The sequence below is a fragment of the Nuphar pumila genome, chromosome 15, assembly GCF_984573655.1.
Source record: "Nuphar pumila chromosome 15, dmNupPumi1.hap1.1, whole genome shotgun sequence".
Lineage (NCBI taxonomy): Eukaryota > Viridiplantae > Streptophyta > Magnoliopsida > Nymphaeales > Nymphaeaceae > Nuphar > Nuphar pumila.
The window spans coordinates 3,091,384-3,111,118 of NC_143263.1; the positions used below are offsets into that span (position 1 = coordinate 3,091,384).

General features: G+C 38.5%; 2 protein-coding genes across 2 annotated transcripts; one reads left to right on the top strand and one right to left on the bottom strand.

Moving 5' to 3' along the window:
* The first annotated feature begins 1,454 nt into the window (after positions 1-1,454).
* On the top strand, positions 1,455-11,513 carry LOC149814143 (microtubule-associated protein 70-1-like). Its single transcript, XM_089989075.1, has 11 exons — positions 1,455-2,219; positions 3,184-3,269; positions 4,532-4,597; positions 4,712-4,882; positions 4,996-5,166; positions 5,286-5,441; positions 5,566-5,712; positions 5,833-5,904; positions 5,995-6,528; positions 6,627-6,814; positions 11,093-11,513. Exons 1-11 carry the CDS (start codon positions 2,030-2,032, stop codon positions 11,109-11,111), a joined length of 1,800 nt encoding a protein of 599 aa, XP_089845201.1. The 5' UTR covers positions 1,455-2,029; the 3' UTR covers positions 11,112-11,513.
* A 4,950-nt stretch (positions 11,514-16,463) lies between these two features.
* LOC149814144 (acyl carrier protein 1, mitochondrial-like) lies at positions 16,464-17,154 on the bottom strand. The gene is made up of 2 exons (XM_089989076.1): positions 16,922-17,154; positions 16,464-16,820 (listed from the first exon to the last, which is right to left on the bottom strand). The coding sequence occupies exons 1-2, from the start codon at positions 17,144-17,146 to the stop codon at positions 16,644-16,646; spliced, it is 402 nt and encodes a 133-aa protein (XP_089845202.1). The 5' UTR covers positions 17,147-17,154; the 3' UTR covers positions 16,464-16,643.
* Between the last annotated feature and the right edge of the window lie 2,581 nt (positions 17,155-19,735).

The window sequence follows — 19,735 nt, forward strand, 5'->3', positions numbered from 1 at the left end:
TTTGATATGCATTTCCCTACTCCATTCCTTAAAATCTTCATATCACTCAGGGAATTGAAATAATAACATATGACCAATATGTTTAACTATTATCAACGAAGGTAATACGATATATTTTTGAATAATCAAGTAGGTTACTAACAGGGAGCTCTTTACTGCTTGAGCACATAGAATAGTATCCCAAGCTTTTGCTATTGTTATCCGTTCATCCTCTTGTCTTTTATACTTTTTTTATATTCTTCATGTTCTTTCTCTTTTACCCCTTTGCTCGCATAATCAGATGTTTTTATTTTGAATTTTTAGGCTTTTCTCCTCCATCCAATTCTTAAAAATTAGGTTCATCGTACTTGAGATATCAAAAGAAAACAAAAGTGTTTTGTCTAATCTATTAAAAAAAAGGAAGGATGCACATCAGTTTTGAAACATTCCACAAAAATCCATATGCTATCCAGCAAACTATGTTTGGACAAAAAAAATCTTAATATCCTAGTAATTGTAATTCACTAGTTATTCCTGATGCTCGCCAAATCTAAAAAAAAATCAAAAGTTATTTGTATATCGCCATTCAATATTTTTTGACCCATTGTTGTTCAAACCACCCTGGGCATTGGGTTTGATGTGAGTACGGTCGCCGAGTCGTGCTTCATAATTGGAAAAATGGGTTCTATGAAAATACATGCCACTCACCTAAAGAAAGATGATGGATAGTTGACCAAAATGAGCACTAAATAATTTTCGGGAGATCTCCTCCAAAACACTGGTATAGCTATCGAAATCGTGAGCCATTCCAAATCCAAGTGGTACTATTAAGGCCCTAAGCAATTGTCCCAAATCCAAGTGATACCATTAAGGCCCTAAGCTATTGTCTTTGAGAAATGATGGGGTCTGTCCCATTCCTCGAATGAAGTTTTTATGGGATTCTTGAATGCAGCATACAACCCTCCTTTGTAGTGTGCTATATATATATATATATATATATATAAAAGAATTGAACATATTATGCCCCTTTTTCCCGTTAGACTTATTATAGATCTGAGGTGCTAGATGTGTTTAACATGATCGACACTCGGTTCATGTTTTCAACAAAAAAATATATTTTTATGTGTCCGAGAAAAATTGATGCCTTCGTAGGCATTGGTTTTGAATCATCGGAAAAATCCGTATCCACTACACAAAACCTATATATCACATTTATGGTCTTTGATGATAAAAACTCAAAAAAAACAAAAAAAAACAGTTTTGAAAGAGCGGAGAACGACAAAAAGTGCAGCACCATCGCATTACTCTCTCTCTCTCTCTCTCTCTCTCTCTCTCTCTCTATATATATATATATATATATATATATATATATATATATATATATATATATATATATATATATATATATATATATATGCCGATTTAAACTCACTCAAATTTCCCCGCTAAATATAACACTCACTCTTCCCTTACGCTTTTCATTTTTGCTGGCTCTTTTTCTCTCTTCCTGTTTGCGGGAAAGAAAAAATAACAAAAAAAAAAACTGCATTTTCCCCACCCTCTCCGTTTGTAAAAATTTTTGCAGAGGGTTCCGTTTCTCCTGCGAACCGTAATCCTTTCTAGGGCTTCTCTGGATTTCTAGGGTTTCCGTCTCTCCGGTAGAATGCCGAATCTGATCGCCGGTTTCTTCTTCGCCCCTCCCTCCCTCTGATCCTTTAAGATTTCCGGTTCCCGACCCGCTTCTCCGTCGGTTTCTGGGGTTCCTTCCGGTACTATATCGGGATTTCTGGAGGTTTTCGATTTCCGATGAGTTCTGCGTGCGGGTGGATCGAGATGGCGGTTCGCCAGCTGTGGATGCTCTGCGAGCTAGCTAGATAAGCTAGCTTCGCATTACTTCATCGATACAACTCCTCTTACGTACTGCCGAATCTCTTTAGAAAGAACATCTTTTGTAAATAGGATTGTTAGGGTTTTTTGGTTCGATTTTGATGCTTTAAGTGAGGTTCGAGGGTTTTTTCGGGTTTCCGCGTGGTTCTGTGTGGGTTTTCCGATGGCGGACTTGCAGAACGGAGGGAACGATCGGGGTGTCGAGACGCCGAAGCCGTTCCTCAGTGTTTCCAGGAGCAGGAAGAAGACTCAGCATCTGCGATCCGGCTCCGAGGCGGAGGACTTCATCAATTTGCTGCACGGCTCGGATCCGGTGAAGATGGAGCTCAATCGGCTCGAGAACGAAGTTAAAGGTGCCATTTTCGTTGGGCTCTTGCTCTGCTTACGTATTTTTTAACCGATTGTTTTCGTTTTTCTGAAGGAATTTACTTGCATTTTCTGTTTTCCTAATTACATTGTCTGGTTTGTGGATTTTTTTTTAGACTTCCTCTACTTTTTAGATAGATCTAGTTTCAGGGTTTCATAGTTTCCCTCCTTGCTCGTCCAAATGCAGCTGCTTCTACCCCCTTTTGTGTAGTTAGAGATTGAGTGTCAGTCTGTGAGCGAATTTTAGGGTTTCTGATGTGAGCTTGATTTGAAATTCAAGGTAGGTCCGAATTTTTGCAATATCTTATTTTGAATTGGTTTCAACTGTCGAGTTTTTAGGGGGATTTTCTTATTTTGAGGTTTGATTTATCTTTTTTCTATTATTATTAATTGCAGTTCTGAATTCTTTATTTTGAAGGATTTTTCGCAGGTTGTTGCTATTTTTAGCCGTTTTCTTTGTTTTTCAATTTCTTGACGTTGCTAGGTTTCTCTTTTCCTGTTTTTCGGTTTTTTTTTTCCAAAAAATGACTTTTAGTGGTTACTTGCATTATCTGATTTTGTTTTTTTGTTTTAAATAAAACCGGATCCTTGTCTTTGGTATTTCTTATCCAAATAATAGATTGGAATTCATAGGTTCCAGTGTCAGGTAGGTGGACGTTGGATGGATAGGTCCCATGTCAGGTTTCGCAGATTTTTTGATCAACTTGCACCGATTAGGGTCACTGGGTCTTCATATTTTGGCCTTGTATTCGTTGCGCAGGTTTTGGGTGAAAACTGTGCACAGGTTAGGGCCAGTGGGTCTTCGAATTTCGTGTGGCACATTTCATGACGAAGATTAGTTGTCTCTTTGTCACAGTTCACAGATTGCACGTATTTTGGGTTGTTTGCATGTGTGCGTGCGTGTGTTGCATCTGATTTTAATGCTGTGCCCCGACTTTCCTTTCTGTGCAGATAAGGATAGGGAGTTGGGAGAAGCCCAGGCAGAAATCAGGGCATTGAAATTATCAGAACGTCTAAGGGAAAAAGCTGTTGAAGAAGTAGGTTTTATTTTTTACAGTCATTTTGTTGTTATTATCCATCATTATCATTGTTAATTTTTTATTATTGCTGCTGTTACTACTATGGCTACAACCATTGTTCTTAGTTCTTACCACTGAAAACATCACCAACTAATGTCATTATTTTTCCTTTTGTTGTAGTAGTTTGTTATTTGCTAATATTATCATTTTATAAAGAACTAGATTTACAAGTAGAAACCATTAAACCTCTGTTTTTGTAAAAATATTCAAGATATCTATACTTCTTAGAACATCAAATACTTTTTGTTGTTCTTTGTCCGAACCAAATTGATCTTACCTGAAATATCTGACTTCTTATATTGATGATATTTTTGAATAATTAACTATTGGTTAGTTGGGGAGATGGAACATACTGTTGCCCTGGATTCCTGGGATCAGACCAATCAAACTATGGAAGTTTTCCATTTAGATAACAGATTGCAATTAGAGGCACACATTTCTCTTCATTCAGCTGTTTGGTTATACTTTTTATTTTATTTTTTCGGTAAGCAAGCTGAGGTTTGGCAGACCCCTACCAGTTCATTGAATTTTAAACATCATTAACATTACAACTGAAATCAACCCTCTACATGGGGTCACCAATCAGGGGGATGGTCTTCCAGACTTTCCTCATCCCCGTCCTAGCTAATCTCGCTAGCTACTTGGCCAAAAAATTGGTATAACTGTTTCCTTTTGCTATTTTTACATTTCTGTAACTGTACAAAATTTGACCTAGCTGTACAGGAATATCTCCTACCCTGTTTTGGCCTTCCAGAAACCGCCACACCTTATGCACCAGGTCTGGTCTTTCTGATTCAATCATAATACTGGTCTCTTGGCTAAAAATCTGTAAAATCAACCGTCATCCCCTCCATTCCTTTTCCTCCATCGTCCCCTCTTTTGAATAACAGCCAGCTTCCACAAAATGTCCTACGTGTTTGGCTATACTTTTTAGTTTTTAACCATTCATTAACATCTGAAAGAGAGGGCGACAGACTCATGATATTTGTTAATGATTTATAGCTTTGAGTCATCATGTTTTTCTAAATCTCTTGTCTCTTTGATTCTCCCCAACCTCAACAATAAAATCTTTTACATTCTCTTGTGAGAGTAGTCTTTGTTATTCAAGGTGATTATTATCAAGATTTTTTCTAGGTCTTGAATCATTGATTCTTTTAACCTTTTCACTTTGAATATGCATAACAATTTCCCGTTTTTGTCTTCTCATTTTTTGCTTTCAGCTTACAGATGAGCTGAAAAAGGTGGATGATAAGCTGAAGACAACTGAAGCTCTTCTTGAAAACAAGGTAAGTGATCTTTTGATTTCTGTTTGTTTCTTGATGGAAACTGTCTGTTATCTATTTGGATGAATATTTCAGTTTATGTTCAATCCTACATAATATGCATTTCATTTCCTGCAGAATCTTGAGATCAAGAAGTTAAATGATGAGAAGAAAGCAGCATTGGCAGCACAGTTTTCGGCGGAAGCAACTCTTCGAAGAGTCCATTCTGCTCAGAAGGATGATGAAATGCCTCCAATTGAGGCCATCATCACACCACTGGAAGCAGAACTTAAACTTGCTTGGCTGGAGGTGGGTTGCATTGCTTTGAATTGTTCTTGCTTCTTGGTGTTGTATGCCACCAATTCTGGCATATAGAAATGTATTTGTTCTAGTGTAGTGGTTAATAAATGTCCTCGTTCCAGGCTGCCAAGCTGCAGGATGACAACCGTGCACTTGACCGACTTACGAAATCAAAAGAAGCAGCTTTGCTTGAAGCAGAGAGAACTGTTCAGATAGCATTGGCAAAGGCCTCTTTGGTTGATGATTTGCAAAACAAGAACCAAGAACTGATGAAACAAATTGAGATTTGCCAGGTGTTCTTCCTATTTCCCTTTTTGTGTGATCTATACATTGATTCCATTGGTTAGCAGAGTCCATCCATACTGAACCTATGGTCCATTATTGTCTTACTTCTTGGCCTCCCATGTGCCAGGAGGAAAATAAGATTCTGGATAAATTGCTCAGGCAGAAGGTTGCAGAGGTTGAAAAACTGAGTCAAACTGTTCGAGAGCTTGAGGAGGCTGTTCTTTCTGGTGGTGCAGCTGCAAATGCTGTGCGTGATTACCAGCGGAAGGTTCAGGAGATGAATGTAAGAATGTCTTGCTCCTCTTGAAATGTTATGCACGTGAAATATCGCTTCTTTTTCACTATTAGAAGTTGATTAGAAAATGGTCATAGCAGTTCCCCTTTTTCCCTTTCTCCTATTTCTACAGGAAGAGAGAAAAACTCTCGACCGGGAATTGGCTCGTGCAAAGGTTACAGCAAATCGGGTAGCGGTGGTAGTTGCAAATGAATGGAAAGATTCCAATGACAAAGTAATGCCTGTAAAACAATGGCTTGAAGAAAGAAGATTTATGCAGGTCTAAAATGAAATTTTCAAAAAGTTTTCCCTTGTAAATACTTTTCCCCCCTTGATAAGAAATAATTCCTTTAGGATTCATTTTTTACTCGTGAATTATAAGTTTATTCTTTCTCTTTAGGGGGAAATGCAGCAGCTTCGTGACAAACTTGCTATAGTAGAAAGAACTGCAAAGTCTGAAGCCCAGCTGAAAGTGGGTATTATTTTGCAAGTGGTGTTTCTATTTTGTTCTGCATGAAATTTTCTGATTATTTTCTGTTTCTCTTGTGTGCTATTTGCAAAGGAGAGATATCTATTACGACTCAAAGTTTTGGAAGAAAGCTTGAGGGCTTCATCAAACGTTAATGCCCGAATATTTGATGGACGAACTGTGAGTAATGGTCCTTCACGACGACAGTCACTTGGTGGAGCAGAAAATTTGGCGAGAACATCTTCAAATGGCTTTTCATCAAGGAGAACCCCTGTAGCTCATTATGGTTCTGCAACTTCAAACAGTGTCACCACAGTATTGAAGCATGCCAAGGGTTCTTCAAAGTCATTTGATGGAGGCAGTCGGCCGTTGGACCGAGCCAAGCTTTTGTCAAATGGTACAGGGTCCAACTCTCCAGTTAACAAAGTTGATGGGGTTAGGGATAATGAGACCCATACCACTTGGAAGCACAACCCAGATGGGAAACCAAGTGAGACAGCAAATACAGATCCTGATGATTATGTACCTGGGTTACTGTATGATATGTTGCAAAAAGAGGTCATAACTTTGAGGAAGTCTAGTCATGAGAAGGATCAAAGCCTCAAGGACAAGGATGATGCGATTGAGGTTATTGATTTGTTTATATTGTAATCCTTTCTTTTTTTCCCTCCATAAGCTGTCTCTTTACCCCTGATGCCAGTCTCTTGGACTTTATCTTCAAACAGATGCTAGCGAAAAAGGTGGAGACTTTGACAAAAGCAATGGAGGTTGAGGCCAAGAAAATGCGAAGAGAAGTAGCTGCCATGGAAAAGGAAGTAGCTGCGATTAGAACTGAGAAGGGACGTGATCTAAGGGCCCATCGCCTTGGGAGTTTAAAAGGACCTGTAAATAGCTCCCAACTGCTTCCTGGGAGGTACAATATACTATCCATGCTGACTTTGTTATAATTCACTTCGTTGTAGGTTTGAAATCCTTTCTATTATGGGTAGAATAGCTTTTACAGTCTCATTTTGAAGTCATCTCCTAGAATTCCAAAATTATAGAGTGTGGACTAAATCTAGTCTAGAAGTTCATATTGATTGCTGGTTGGTTAATGTCAAATTTTGAAATCAGACGGTATTCACTTGTTTGGTATTCATTGTTGAGATAACTGGTCTTGAAAATATTCACCTACATCATCATATATTATAGGTTGAAGTTGTCCTTATGAACTGCTAAAGAGATATACTGTTCTTTTAACATTTATCCCATTGTTTGTTGGATGATGGTGTCAATTAACTTGTCTCCCATTGTTTACAGAATGTTCAGATGAAATATGGTACTTTGCATGTTTTTTTGTGAAAATTAATGCTCCATTTTTAATTTATTAACCATCGAGTCTATGGCTGAGCTGAACCAAAATCTAGTCAAACCCTGACTAAGCTAATGTTTTTATTTTAGGATATTTAGGTGCTTTACTCTATAGGCCTGGAAGCAGTGATAAATGGGCAAGGGTTGCTAGGTCGTCACCCAGAAGCGACGCGTCACTCCGACGCCTGGGTGTGGTGTCAAATAGGCAAGGGTTCCCTCACTTTGTTGGACGGGTGGGGGTAAAGAAGATAGTTCAAGACCATAAAATTATGTTAGCCACTTGGAACATAGGGTCTTTAACCGGTAAGTTGGTAGAGTTAGTAGATGTTATGTGTAGGAGAAAGATGAATATTTTATATCTACAAGAGACCAAATGGGTAGATGAGAAAGCAAAAGTGATAGAACCTTAGGGATATAAGATTTGGTATACAGGAATAAATAGGAATAGGAATGGAGTAGGGATTGTTATTAGTCATGAGTTTATAGATAATGTAGTTGAGGTTCGTAGGAAGGGTGATAGGATTTTACTTATTAAATTAGTATTAGGTATGGATATTATTAATATTATTAGTTTTTATGCACCTCAAGTAGGTTTAGATGATTTCATTAAGCGTCAATTTTGGAAATATTTAGATGGAGTAGTACAAGGGATATCTTATGGAGAAAAGCTTTTCAGCGGCGGTGACCTTAATGGACATGTAGGCATTAGCAGAGATGGATTTTAGAGCATCCATGAAGGCTATGGTATAGGAGAAAGAAATGAAAGTGGAGAAAGGATTTTAGATTTTGGTTTGTTCTATGATATGATCTTGGCAAACACTTGGTTTAGGAAGAGCGAGTCTCACCTAGTAACATTTAAAAGTAGGGTTAATACGAGTCAGATAGATTTTTTCCTACTTAGAAAGAGAGATAGGGGTTGTTGCATCGATTGTAAGGTTATATCGGGAGAAAGTGTAGCTACACAACATAGAGTCTTAATTTTAGATCTTAGAATTAGAAAATGCCGCAAAAGGGATAGACATAGGATAGATCCTAGAATTAAGTGGTGGGCACTGTAAGGAGCTAAACAAAGAATGTTTGTAGAGCAGGTAGTTAAGGAAGTTGATTGGTGTCTCGAGGAGGATTAAGAATCAATGTGGAGTAAGATAGCGGGTGGCATGAAAAAGGTGGCTAAGGAGGTATTGGGTGAGTCTAAAGGCAGTGCACCGCTAGGTAAGGATACATCATGGTGGAACGAGGATGTCAAATTAACTATTAAGGTTAAAATAGAGTGTTATAGAAATCTAAGAGTCATGATAATGAGAATTTGGAGAAGTATATGATAGCAAAGAAGGAAGCTAAAAAAGTAGTTTCAAACGCGATGGATAAGGTATATAAGGAAGTTTATGACAAGTTGGATACCAAAGAGGGCAAGAATGATATTTATAGTCTTGCAAAGATGAAAGATAGGAAATCGAGGGATCTGGGTATGGTTAGATGTATCAAAAATGGAACGCAAAGGGTTTTAGTCAAAGATGAGGAGATTAAGGAGAGATGAAAAGATTATTTTGATAAGCTATTTAATGGAAGTCATGCTCAGGATCTTGGAGACTTCTTCATTCATTTTCATGAGATGAATCGTGACTTCATGCGCAAGATTCAAAAGAAAGAAATTGCAGAGGCTTTGAAGAAAATGAAATCAAGAAGGGCAGTTGGCCCAGATGGTATACCTATCGAGGCTTGGAAATGCTTGGGTGAGAAAGGTTTAGAATGGTTGACAAATCTTTTTAACAAGATTTGGCAGACAAATAAGATGCCTAATGAGTGGAGGAATAGTACTTTGGTGCCTCTATATAAGAATAAGGGTGATATACAAGATTGCACAAACTATCGTGGTATAAAACTCATGAGTCATACTATGAAACTTTGGGAGAGGGTGATTGAGTATAAGTTGAGGAAGGTTGTCATGATATCGGAGAATCAATTTGGTTTTATGCTTGGAAGATCAACTATGAAAGTTATACATCTTCTTAGACAACTTATTAAGAGATATAGAGAGAGGAACAAAGATTTGCATACGGTTTTTATTGATTTGGAGAAGGCATACGATAGAGTACTTAGGGATGTTTTCTGGTGGACAATGATGAAGAAAGGTGTTTCTCTCAAGTACATTAGTATAATTAAAGATATGTACGAAGGAGTAGTAACCAATGTCTGCACTTGTGAAGGGGTGACAACCAATTTTCCTATAACGGTTGGGTTACATCAAGGAGCTGCATTAAGCCCTTTCCTATTTGCTATAGTGATGGATGAGCTTACGAGATCAATTCAAAAAAATGTGTCGTGGTGTATGTTGTTTGCTAATGATATGATTTTGATTGATGAGTCTAGAGTTGGGGTTAATGCTAAGTTAGAATTATGGAGACAAACATTGGAAGCAAGATGTTTTAAGTTGAGTAAGAGTAAGGCAGAATATATGGAATGTCGGTTTAGTAAGCAATGAAGTAGTAATGGGAGTGTAGTGAAGCTTGGTGAGCAAGAAACACCGGTGGATGACTGTTTCAAATATGTGGGATCTATCATTCAAAAGTATGGAGAAAGTGATGGAGATGTAAATCATAGGATAAAGGTTGGATGGATGAAATGGAAAAGTGCAACTGGAGTGTTGTGCGATCGTAGAATGCCATTGCGGTTGAAGGAAAAGTTTTATAGGACGACAATTAGGCTCGCTTTACTATATGGTACAAAATCTTGGGCTGCTAAGAGACATCATATTCAAAAAATGAGTGTAGCTGAGATGTGTATGCTTAGATGGATGCGTGGAAATACAATAAAAGATAAGATTCGAAACGAGAAGATACGTAGGAAGGTAGGCGTTGCATCCATTGAAAATAAGATGAGGGAGAATCGTTTACGGTGGTTTGGACATATTTGGAGAAGGCCTAATGATGCTCCAGTTAGAAGGATGGAGAAATGGGAAAATATTAGTTAAAAGAGGTCGGGGTAAGCCTAAGAAGACTTGGATGGAGATGATAGGAAAGGATATGAATACTTTGAACCTCACTGAGGACATGGCATTGGATAGAAAGGATTGGAGGAGAAGGATTCATGTGGAAGACCCAGAATGATTTTCTTTTTTGGTTCATATCGCCGACCCCAATTGTTTTGGGATGAAGGCGTAGTTGTTGTTGTTGTTGTAGGTGCTTTTACCACCAAAGGATAACACATATCCCCAAGGCACATGTCCAATTAGCATTGTCTAGACACAATTAACTTCAGAATCAGGAAGTTTCTAATGGATATGGCCAGCTGATCCAAGTTATCCAGATCCAATTTTGAAGTTTAAAGTAGATCTCAGACCTTTTAGGAAGAAATTTTAAAAATAGAGCAAGCAATGCAGAATGACCAAGATATTAGATATGCTATAGAATGTGGACCGCAGTACAGAATATCCTTCTGGCAGGTTGTACATCAATGGTTGATAAGAAACTAAACTTTAATTCTGGTAAAAATTCAACCAGAAATTAGTGTGCTGTCGTCCAGTCCCGCCAACTGATGTGGAAGACTTCAAGCCTAGATATTTCTGAACTGGTTGGATATCATGCTAAGATATCCCTCTTTTTCCTTTTCCTTTCAAATGAAGTGTTAGTTGATTGTTACAAAGCACCACAGATTGCATCTTTGAATCAATCGTTTAATAAATTACTGTCTAGCTATTTAAAAGAAAGATGGTGAGGAACCCATTCTCATACAAGCTATTAAAATTATTATTATTATTGTTTCAAGTTCCTTTTTCCTAGCAAGTAATAGCTGCCTGACTGGGATTTTACTCAAATTCTTTTTCTTTTTTTAATTTTAACAGGAGCATGAGAAATACATAACCAGCAAGCACGGCCATGGCTCAATTGTGATTTGGGCAGAATGGCTGCTTTGTTTCATTCTTACATAATTATTTCTTTTCCTTTTCCTTTTCCCTCTAATTTGTTATACACACTCGCTCACGTCTGCCTGGCTTTCAAGAAACGGGGTGGCTCGAGTTTGGCAGGTTTTTAGGTTCTGTTCTTTCGTTTGGGTTGACATAGTGGCCTGTTCCTTGGGTGTGTAACGGGTATGTAATGTTGGTGGTGGTAGTGGTGGTGGTGTGTGTGTGTTTTCTGCTCGTTATTTTGGGTTGCATGCCTGGTTAGCCGCCGACCGGTCTGATATGCAAACAGCTAACATGCATGTAAAAATGTTCTATTTGTGAATATGCTGTACTAATATCAGTAGGAAGTTGTTTCTGAGTGATTCTGAGACCTTGAGGGTCAATCATCAGGAGCGCAGTGCACACACACAGAGGAAAGGGATGATTGCCAAACATCTAAACCAGAAACCAGTACCAAAAAAATCTGATTTCCCAATCACGAGCCAGGTTGCCAAACCTCAAGCCGAGTCTGCTGGGATAAAACTCCTGAAGCAAACCTCCATACCAGCGTTTGAACCAAGATTGCCATAAAAGGTAATGAAAATATCAAAATAGGAAATGTCTGGCGACGGAAACAACAAACAAGACATTTTTAGGCTCATGTGAAATGGGAAATGTGTATAATTACATAGATTTAAGCGCCAAAAAATAAAATCTAACATTTGGATCATGTTTAGCATGTTTTATTTGTTATATTCATGTGTTAAAGTTGATTCAAACATAATATTTTAAACCAGCCTTTATCTTCATGAATTGTGAGCCATTGATTTTTCACCCTCCCAAAAATAATCTTATAGTGTATTAGATATGATGAGGCCTTCCCACACAGTAAATAAATGATGCTTAACACATCTGCACGGTTACATTTAGCATTTGGTGACTAGATCCATACAAACAAGAGTGTGCACCGAACCATATATGGTATCATGGTTCCGATAAAACACCAATAGGTGGGTGATTAAATCATATAATCCCCAAGAAGCGATCTTACTGGATTGCTTTAGTATGTCAATATGCCAAGCTAGAAAATGGAAGCCCTGGTGTAACAAGTGAAAATTTAGCGCATGGTACGCAGCAGCAGCAACGGGATTTGCAAATCTATGCTGAAGCATCCTGTTTGAAGCAATTCCTCGAGTTCCAAGTGATTCAGGGCGCATCTGCGTGCATTGGAAAGGAGCCGTTCCTCCATAAACAGGCCACACGTGGTATAAACAAACCTGGGAGTTTCAACAGGGCGGCTCAACACTGTTCTAGCTTCCTTTCATAGCACACAAATGCACCCCCAAACTTTTTCTCTTCTCCATGCAGAATAGAGAAACTGTTTCTGGAATCAGAGAACTGGTTGTGCTGGTTTTGCCTGCCATACCGGTGGCCTAAAACCGTGACACCCACATTGACCCCCAGGAAGTCTCCAGCTTTGCCTTATGGGAGTGCCTACAAGGGGGCTCGAACTCAAGATATGCCATCTTCCTATCCATGAGCCCAAGGCCATGTAGGCAACACCCTGGGGTCAAACAAACCGTCAAACTTATAGGGGAAAGAAAATCTGAAGCTACCTGTGATAAGCAATTCAAGGCATAGAGATACTGTATGATAACCTGTAAGCAACGATAACCAGCACACCATGATAATGGAGCTCTAGTTCATGAAAACCTTTGAGTGGTGAACTTCTGGCTAATTTGTTGACAATGAGCAGATCAGACAAGAGGAAATCGTTCATGTCCACGCCACTGAGCCACTTTACGCCACTGATTCATGCAACTATGATGCGATATTTTGGTAACTTATATGCACTTTTTGTTGCTGAAGAAATTCTTGGCATACTAAGAAACAGAAAACTATATACAGTAGCCAAAAATGCGAAGTAGCCCATAGCCACAAGAAGAAGACACTCTGGCAGCTTAAACCAGCAATGAAGAACCAAAGTTGGTCATCTTAAATAGTCTAAACCATGATAACGGTAGCCTCTTTCTTTCTGAATTCGAAAGTCCCTTTTTCTCTATCTGATTGTGTCCATGGTTTTTGGGGAATTGGTGGGAAAGTATAGTTGGAGTTTTGAAAAGAAAAAGCTAGGCAACTTCTTCCTGCCTCCGTGTTTGGTGTTCAATCTATGTATTTTTTGGCTATTGACAATTTGACATTTCTCAATTTCCTTTACTATAAAAATATTTGACTTGGTTTCTTTTACCAAATTGTCAGTCCAATGTGTTGAAGTGAAAATTATATCATACAGTTTCACACGTGTGCTTAGAGAAAAAATCCTCTCAACATTAAGTACTCTCTCTCTCTCTCTCAAAGTCATCTAAATTTGGTATTTTTTCCCTAAGACTGTATGACAACGCCTTTCCACTGGGAAGATTTTGTTAAAGCTGTAACTTAATTGATCATAGTATGGGAAAAAACTTTTGACGCCACTCACTTATGATAGAGATCAGCTTATTCTGGTATTACTTTTGCAATTTGTGTTCCAGTTAACTAGAATTCTAAAACTTTTAAGAACATAAAATTTGGATGAGAATTATAGTGTAATATTTCTTTTTATGACGAGGAATCCTCTCTGAAGCGAGGAAAACCCCGAGTGAGGCCCATGACCACCCTGCCCTACGTGGTCCACCTCTTAAAGCAACGGACACATCGCTTTCATCTTATTTTGTATCCAGCCATAACCTCAGCCACCTTGTGCAGATAATGAAGCATTAGTTCAACCTTAGCAGAAAAAGTTGAGCTTGCGGATAGAAAAGTTGCTACAGTACCATGCTCGACTTCCGTCGTGTTTTGAGTGGCATCTGGAACTGCTCCTAGCATTGAGGAGCAGGTGTTATAGGCTACTAGGCATTGATCATGTGTAACATAGGGTGTTGACTTGCATTTTGTAAATTGTCTACGTTTTTTTTTCCTGTATTCGTTTTTGAACATTGTTGGGCTGGGTGAAGTTGGGGTTGAAATATGCTTTTTATTGGTAGTTATTTGAAAATTGTTGGGGCAGGTTGAAGTTGGCGTTGAAATATGATTATCGGCAGTTATGTAATTTTATAATGAGCGAAAAATTCACTACAATCTCATGATTTTATCCATGCAACTGCCTCTCTCTCTCTCTCTCTCTCTCTCTCTCTCTCTCTCTCTCTCTCTCTCTCTCTGTGTGTGTAGTGTTATAGGTTACTAGGCATGTCTAGTTTCCTTTGAAGCATATATAAAGGATATTTGGTAAGCAAAGAAAAATCCAAACTACTACACCTCATAGCAAGTTTGCAGGCGACAAGTTGATAATGGGCTAAAATAACACACATAGAACACAACCCTTCAAAGCTACAAACCAAACAAAACACAGAAAGCCGAATTAGAACTTGACCTAGAGCGTTACTGGTCCCAAAATCAAGTGACTGGACAATTTCCATAGAGTGATCCAACATGGCCAAGCCAGTGTTACACTGAAAGAAGCGCAAGCAGGTCCATGTCATGCATCTGATGCAGAAATTTTGGTAAATATGAAAAACTCACAGGAGTTTCTTCTAGCATAAGGCGATCCTGATTTATATTAGAACTTAAAACTACCAAGCTAATGTTGGATAAAATAGTTTTACCAAAGTTATCCACTTGGCATCATAATATAGAAAACCATGTATGACTACAAGACACTAAAACTGTAAGTCATTGTGTTTGTTAATTCCAACATAAGATTGATATGAAACAACTTCACAATGACAAAAAGATCAAGAACAGTCCAAATACTTGAGGAAAAGAAAAAAATAATAATCAATTTAGTGTAACAGCATCATAAAAAGGAAACTAGGTTAACACATAAAAATCATGTCATAGTATCAGTTTAGCAGTTTTTACACTACATGGAAGATAAGTGAGTACAGTAAAACAACTTGTCAAGACCATTCCAAGCATAAATACTAGGTCAGGAAACTCGAGGACTAATGAAGATACTGTTCCTAAGTAGGGGAAGAAAAAGTCATAAAAGTTACTCTCCAAATGAGATCTTAACCACGAACTTTGTTTCCCTCCATTTTATAAGATGATCTTTAAAGGAAAATGGAGGATAAAACACTTCCATTTTATGAATGCTTTTCTTCATTCTTTTTCCATGCCAAATATGATTAAGAAATACTCAGTTTATTGATGAAATTGCCCCTTTTTAATTTAATAAGCATGTTTTCAATGGGAAAATGAAGGAAAGAACACTTCTATCTTAAGAAGGAAAACACGTTTGGAATTTTTTCACTAAGCTTCCACAAAAAATTATGTTGTACTAGACCAAATTAACCAGAAATGGGGAACTAAATTACATCAGCTAACAGAAGTGTTTATCAAAACGTAAATAATAGGATCGTGAAGAGTAAATATATTAATGTGCCTATATATAATAGAACACCATTGCAACATTTCAAAAACTAGTAATATACTTGTAAAGAAATGATATTATATTCCTAAATGCATTTTAATATTTGATAAAGAGTAAGAATTTGGAAGGGCCTGTTTGAATTTTGCAGGAGATCACGTCCGTTAGAGAGATCCCTTACATCCCGTTTTCCAATCTTGTGGGGCTAGAATGGGCTCCAGCTACCAGTAGGAACTCCCTATCTATGTTTCCAGTCGCATTCATATGGACTAAAAACAGTTCAAGTGTTCAGTTAATGGTTGGTTTTCAGTTTCCACCAATAGCTGGTCAATGTTAAGCATAAATGTGAAGCGACAGTCAAATATTGCTACGGTGCCCTCTGAAGCATCCACCACAGTTGAAGCTTATTATTGATTGGAAGGGTTTAGACATTTTTCATACTTGAGTAGATGATGAAACGAGGTGAGGAATTCTGTTTTGCACTTCACCTGAAAGCAAGGAAAACCCAATTGAAACAAAAATCACAAGACAACTGAGAACAATGACAACCTTAATTTCAAGGTTCAATCGCACTGACCATTCACAAACAGATGCAATTTTTTCCCTTTTATTTCTGCACTTAATAAGTAAATTAAGAAAAAGAATAAATAATTCAAGTATCCAACCTATGTTTCAAACATCACCAACAGCAAACAATCATTACATGCCTAAATTTAGCTTTAAACGCACGCACGCACGCATCGAAAAAAAAAACAATTAAACTTCGAGCAACCGATTCGATTTATAAGACATCAACCAAGCTTTCACATGCTTTCTGAACAACATAGGGAAAAAACAGCTAAATTGTACCTAAAATTCAGTCTAAACTACGAATTCCATCAAAACTAGCCATCCATTCGATTCAGAATCCTCAGCATTCGATTGTGAAACAGAAAGGTCCTCTTATCCGAGCAAACCTCGAACTCAATTTATCGAATTTCACCGACACCATCGATCGGAGAGAATTTCGCCATGGTTCATTGTCAAACACCAAATCACGAACATAAAACCAACAAAAAAAGAAGAGAAACTGGAGAACCCTAGTTTCTGAACCCGAGGACTCCGTCAACTGGCCATGGGGTGGTTGAAGATGTACTCGATCGCGAACTCGCACGAATCAATCTTATCGGCCTCCTTGTCGGGGATCTCGAGCTTGAATTCCTCCTCCAGCGCCATCACGATCTCGACGCCGTCCAGGCTGTCCAGCCCCAAATCCTTCTGGAAATGGGACGTGGGGGTCACCTAAATCAGGCACAGTACCCGAAATTAGGATTAGGGTTTAGGGTTTTTCCCCCTTTTCCCATCTGGAATCAGGGATAGGGTTAGGGTGTTGGGGGGAGTACCTTCGACGGGTCGAGCTTGGGGAAGGACTTGACGACGTCGAGCACGCGGTCGATGACCTCTTGCTTGTCGAGATGATCGTCGGAGTGATACCATCGGGCAGCCGAGAGGCCCCACACCGGCCGGTGGACGGCCGCGATCGGGACGCGGAGGTGCCTGAGAATCGCCGCCCTCGCTGCCATTTTCTCGGTGCTTCTCTCTCTCTCTCTCTCTCCACCCACTATCATTTGGCCAGTGAAAAATTTTAACGGCGTTTACCATTTGAGTAATGGGAAATGATTATTAAAAAAAATATGAATGAGAATTTTTCAAATGCCCACCAGATGCTCAGGTTTAATTCATGTGTACCCCAAACTTCTAGGTTTTACAATTTTTCAGTTAAGCAAATGACTTCCAAAAGTCCAAATCAATCACCGTTAGAATTACCGTTATTTATTAAAGAAATAAATGTAAGGTGATTCGGTACCATGATATTGATATCATTCACACACTCTTGTTTTTGTTTGTATGTATCTAGCCACCAAATGGTAGATCTAACATTACAAATGTGTTTAGCATGATTTATTTTCTAATGCTAAAAGTTTCATCATAAGATCTTATTTTTAAAACATTAAGGGTGGTCTATGACATACCTATTTCGATCAACACAAGAAAATGATAAACAGAACATATTAAACATGATCCAAAGATTTAATTTTGCATTTAGAGCTTAGATCAATGTCAATAAGTGTGTACCACCAGGTAACATCACATAAGCACCATTTATTAAAAGAACCAAAACCATCCACACAACTTTAAGATAAATAGTAATTTAATCATAAGCACACAACGTATATCAAATTTATGTTTAGCCACCTCAAGTTTCAAGTATTTAAGATAGATGCCTAACATTTCAATAAATTACTAAAATTGTGATCCGACTAGCGTTGTCATCTGGTCAGGTTTGTATCAGGTACCTCTGACGCAACCTGAATTACTATTGCGGGCAAAAAAGTACTGAACCAAATAACATTCGGGGTTTGGGTTATGATTTTTGTCCAGTACAAACATAACTCAACTGGTTTATATGTATTTTATGTAAAAGTAAGCTTCGAGAATCATAGAGATTTGGGTTACGATTTTCATTTTCGTGACTCTGGAAAAATTCGAACCCGACATTTTGTTATTTGAATGAGTTTGGGTACACCCTAATAGGTCAAGCACCTGACCCGTTGTAGAACTAGGTATGTAATGCTCATGAATTTTTAGAGATAATGAAATTTTTATGGCATATTTTAAAACTTTCAAAGTATATGGTTGTGGTTCATATCAAAATTTTGAAGAGGATGGTGTTTATTTCATCAAAAACAAATTTGAAATGGAACACCCTAACAAGGTCTTGGGGACCTTTGCCCAAAAGAGATCAACCCTTGTTTTAGGAAAAGAGACCCTAGGGTCGACCCTTGCATTATTTGTTTTAAAAGAGATCTACTTAGCAGCCTGAGAATCGACCCTCCCTTTAAAGAGTTGACTTACGGTTGGGGTTTGACCTAACCAGCGGATAGTGAAATCAAGCAATTTTGTTGAGTCCTTGAAGAACTAGGCCCGTAATGCTAGCAGAAGTTAACCCTAGCAAAATCAAGCCACAGAGAAGGCCCGAAAGTCGAAGTCGACCCATGTAAATAGGAGTCAACCCCTTATAAGCCTGGAACCTTGAAACTGATAGAGAGTAGACCTTCTAAACAGAGAGTCGACTCTCATAATGAAAAAGTCAACCCTTGTCAAGAGTCAACCTTGGTTGGTTCTTATAGACAGGAGGGTGGTGTATGTTCGCCCTCGATGATTCACTGACTCCCACGTCTGTGTTCGGGGGTCACAAAAAGCACCACGTATATAAGCACATGGGGCTCGTATTCCCGTGTATGTTGACATCACTCAACATTGGAGTCTGGTGCGGTTGCAAAGACTTAAGTACCCTTTCTTGTTATTTTTGCCATAAAATGACGGTTTGAGAAAATGACAAAAATATCATTCATTTAAAAAAAGAAAACAAACGGTTCAAAAAAAGGACAAACATGTCCTTCATCCAGAAAGTCGAGGATAATGTTGACTCTTCAAAGTCTACACAGCGAAACAAACCTTAGCCGACGATCCGATGGTCATTCGGCGAAACGAACCTGATCCATCAAAAATATTTGTTTGAACTTTTCATCGTCATTTTCTTCTTCTTCCTTCTTCGTAAAACAGTGTAAAACCCTCTCTCTCTCTATCTCTAGAGAAGAAATCAAGGGAGGCAAAGAGTTCCCCCTGAAAAAGGTCAAGAACATCAACCCTTTCACTCTCTCTCCCTTCTCTTTCTACTTCTGTGCACATCCAACAGATGATCCTACATTGCTCCATCAAACACCGATTGACTTGCACACTGACTGTAGCATCGTTCAACTTGATGAGTTGTGGAGCCTGATTCATAGTTTTTTGCCCTTACATGAGGGGGTTTGGGGACTCCTCCTAGCGTGGGTAGCATCATTCAACTTGATGAGTTGTTGAGCATGATTTAGAGTTTTTGCCCTTACAGGAAGGGGGGGGGGGGGTCCGGGGGCTCCCCCAGGCGTGGGTCCCATTGTGCGGTCAGCGGGCAGGGGTCCAGGGGGGCCGTGCCCCCGGAACAAATTTTTTTGGGGGCCTTGTATAATTTTTTTATTTTTTTCCCTCTTTTAACTATCGAAAAAAAACAATAAAGCATTTTTTTTAATCATGGGGCTCATGTTTCCTTCGGTTGTTTCTTGCTCGAGGTTTTCGTAACACCCCTTCTCACGATTTTTCTATTTTTCTTTTTC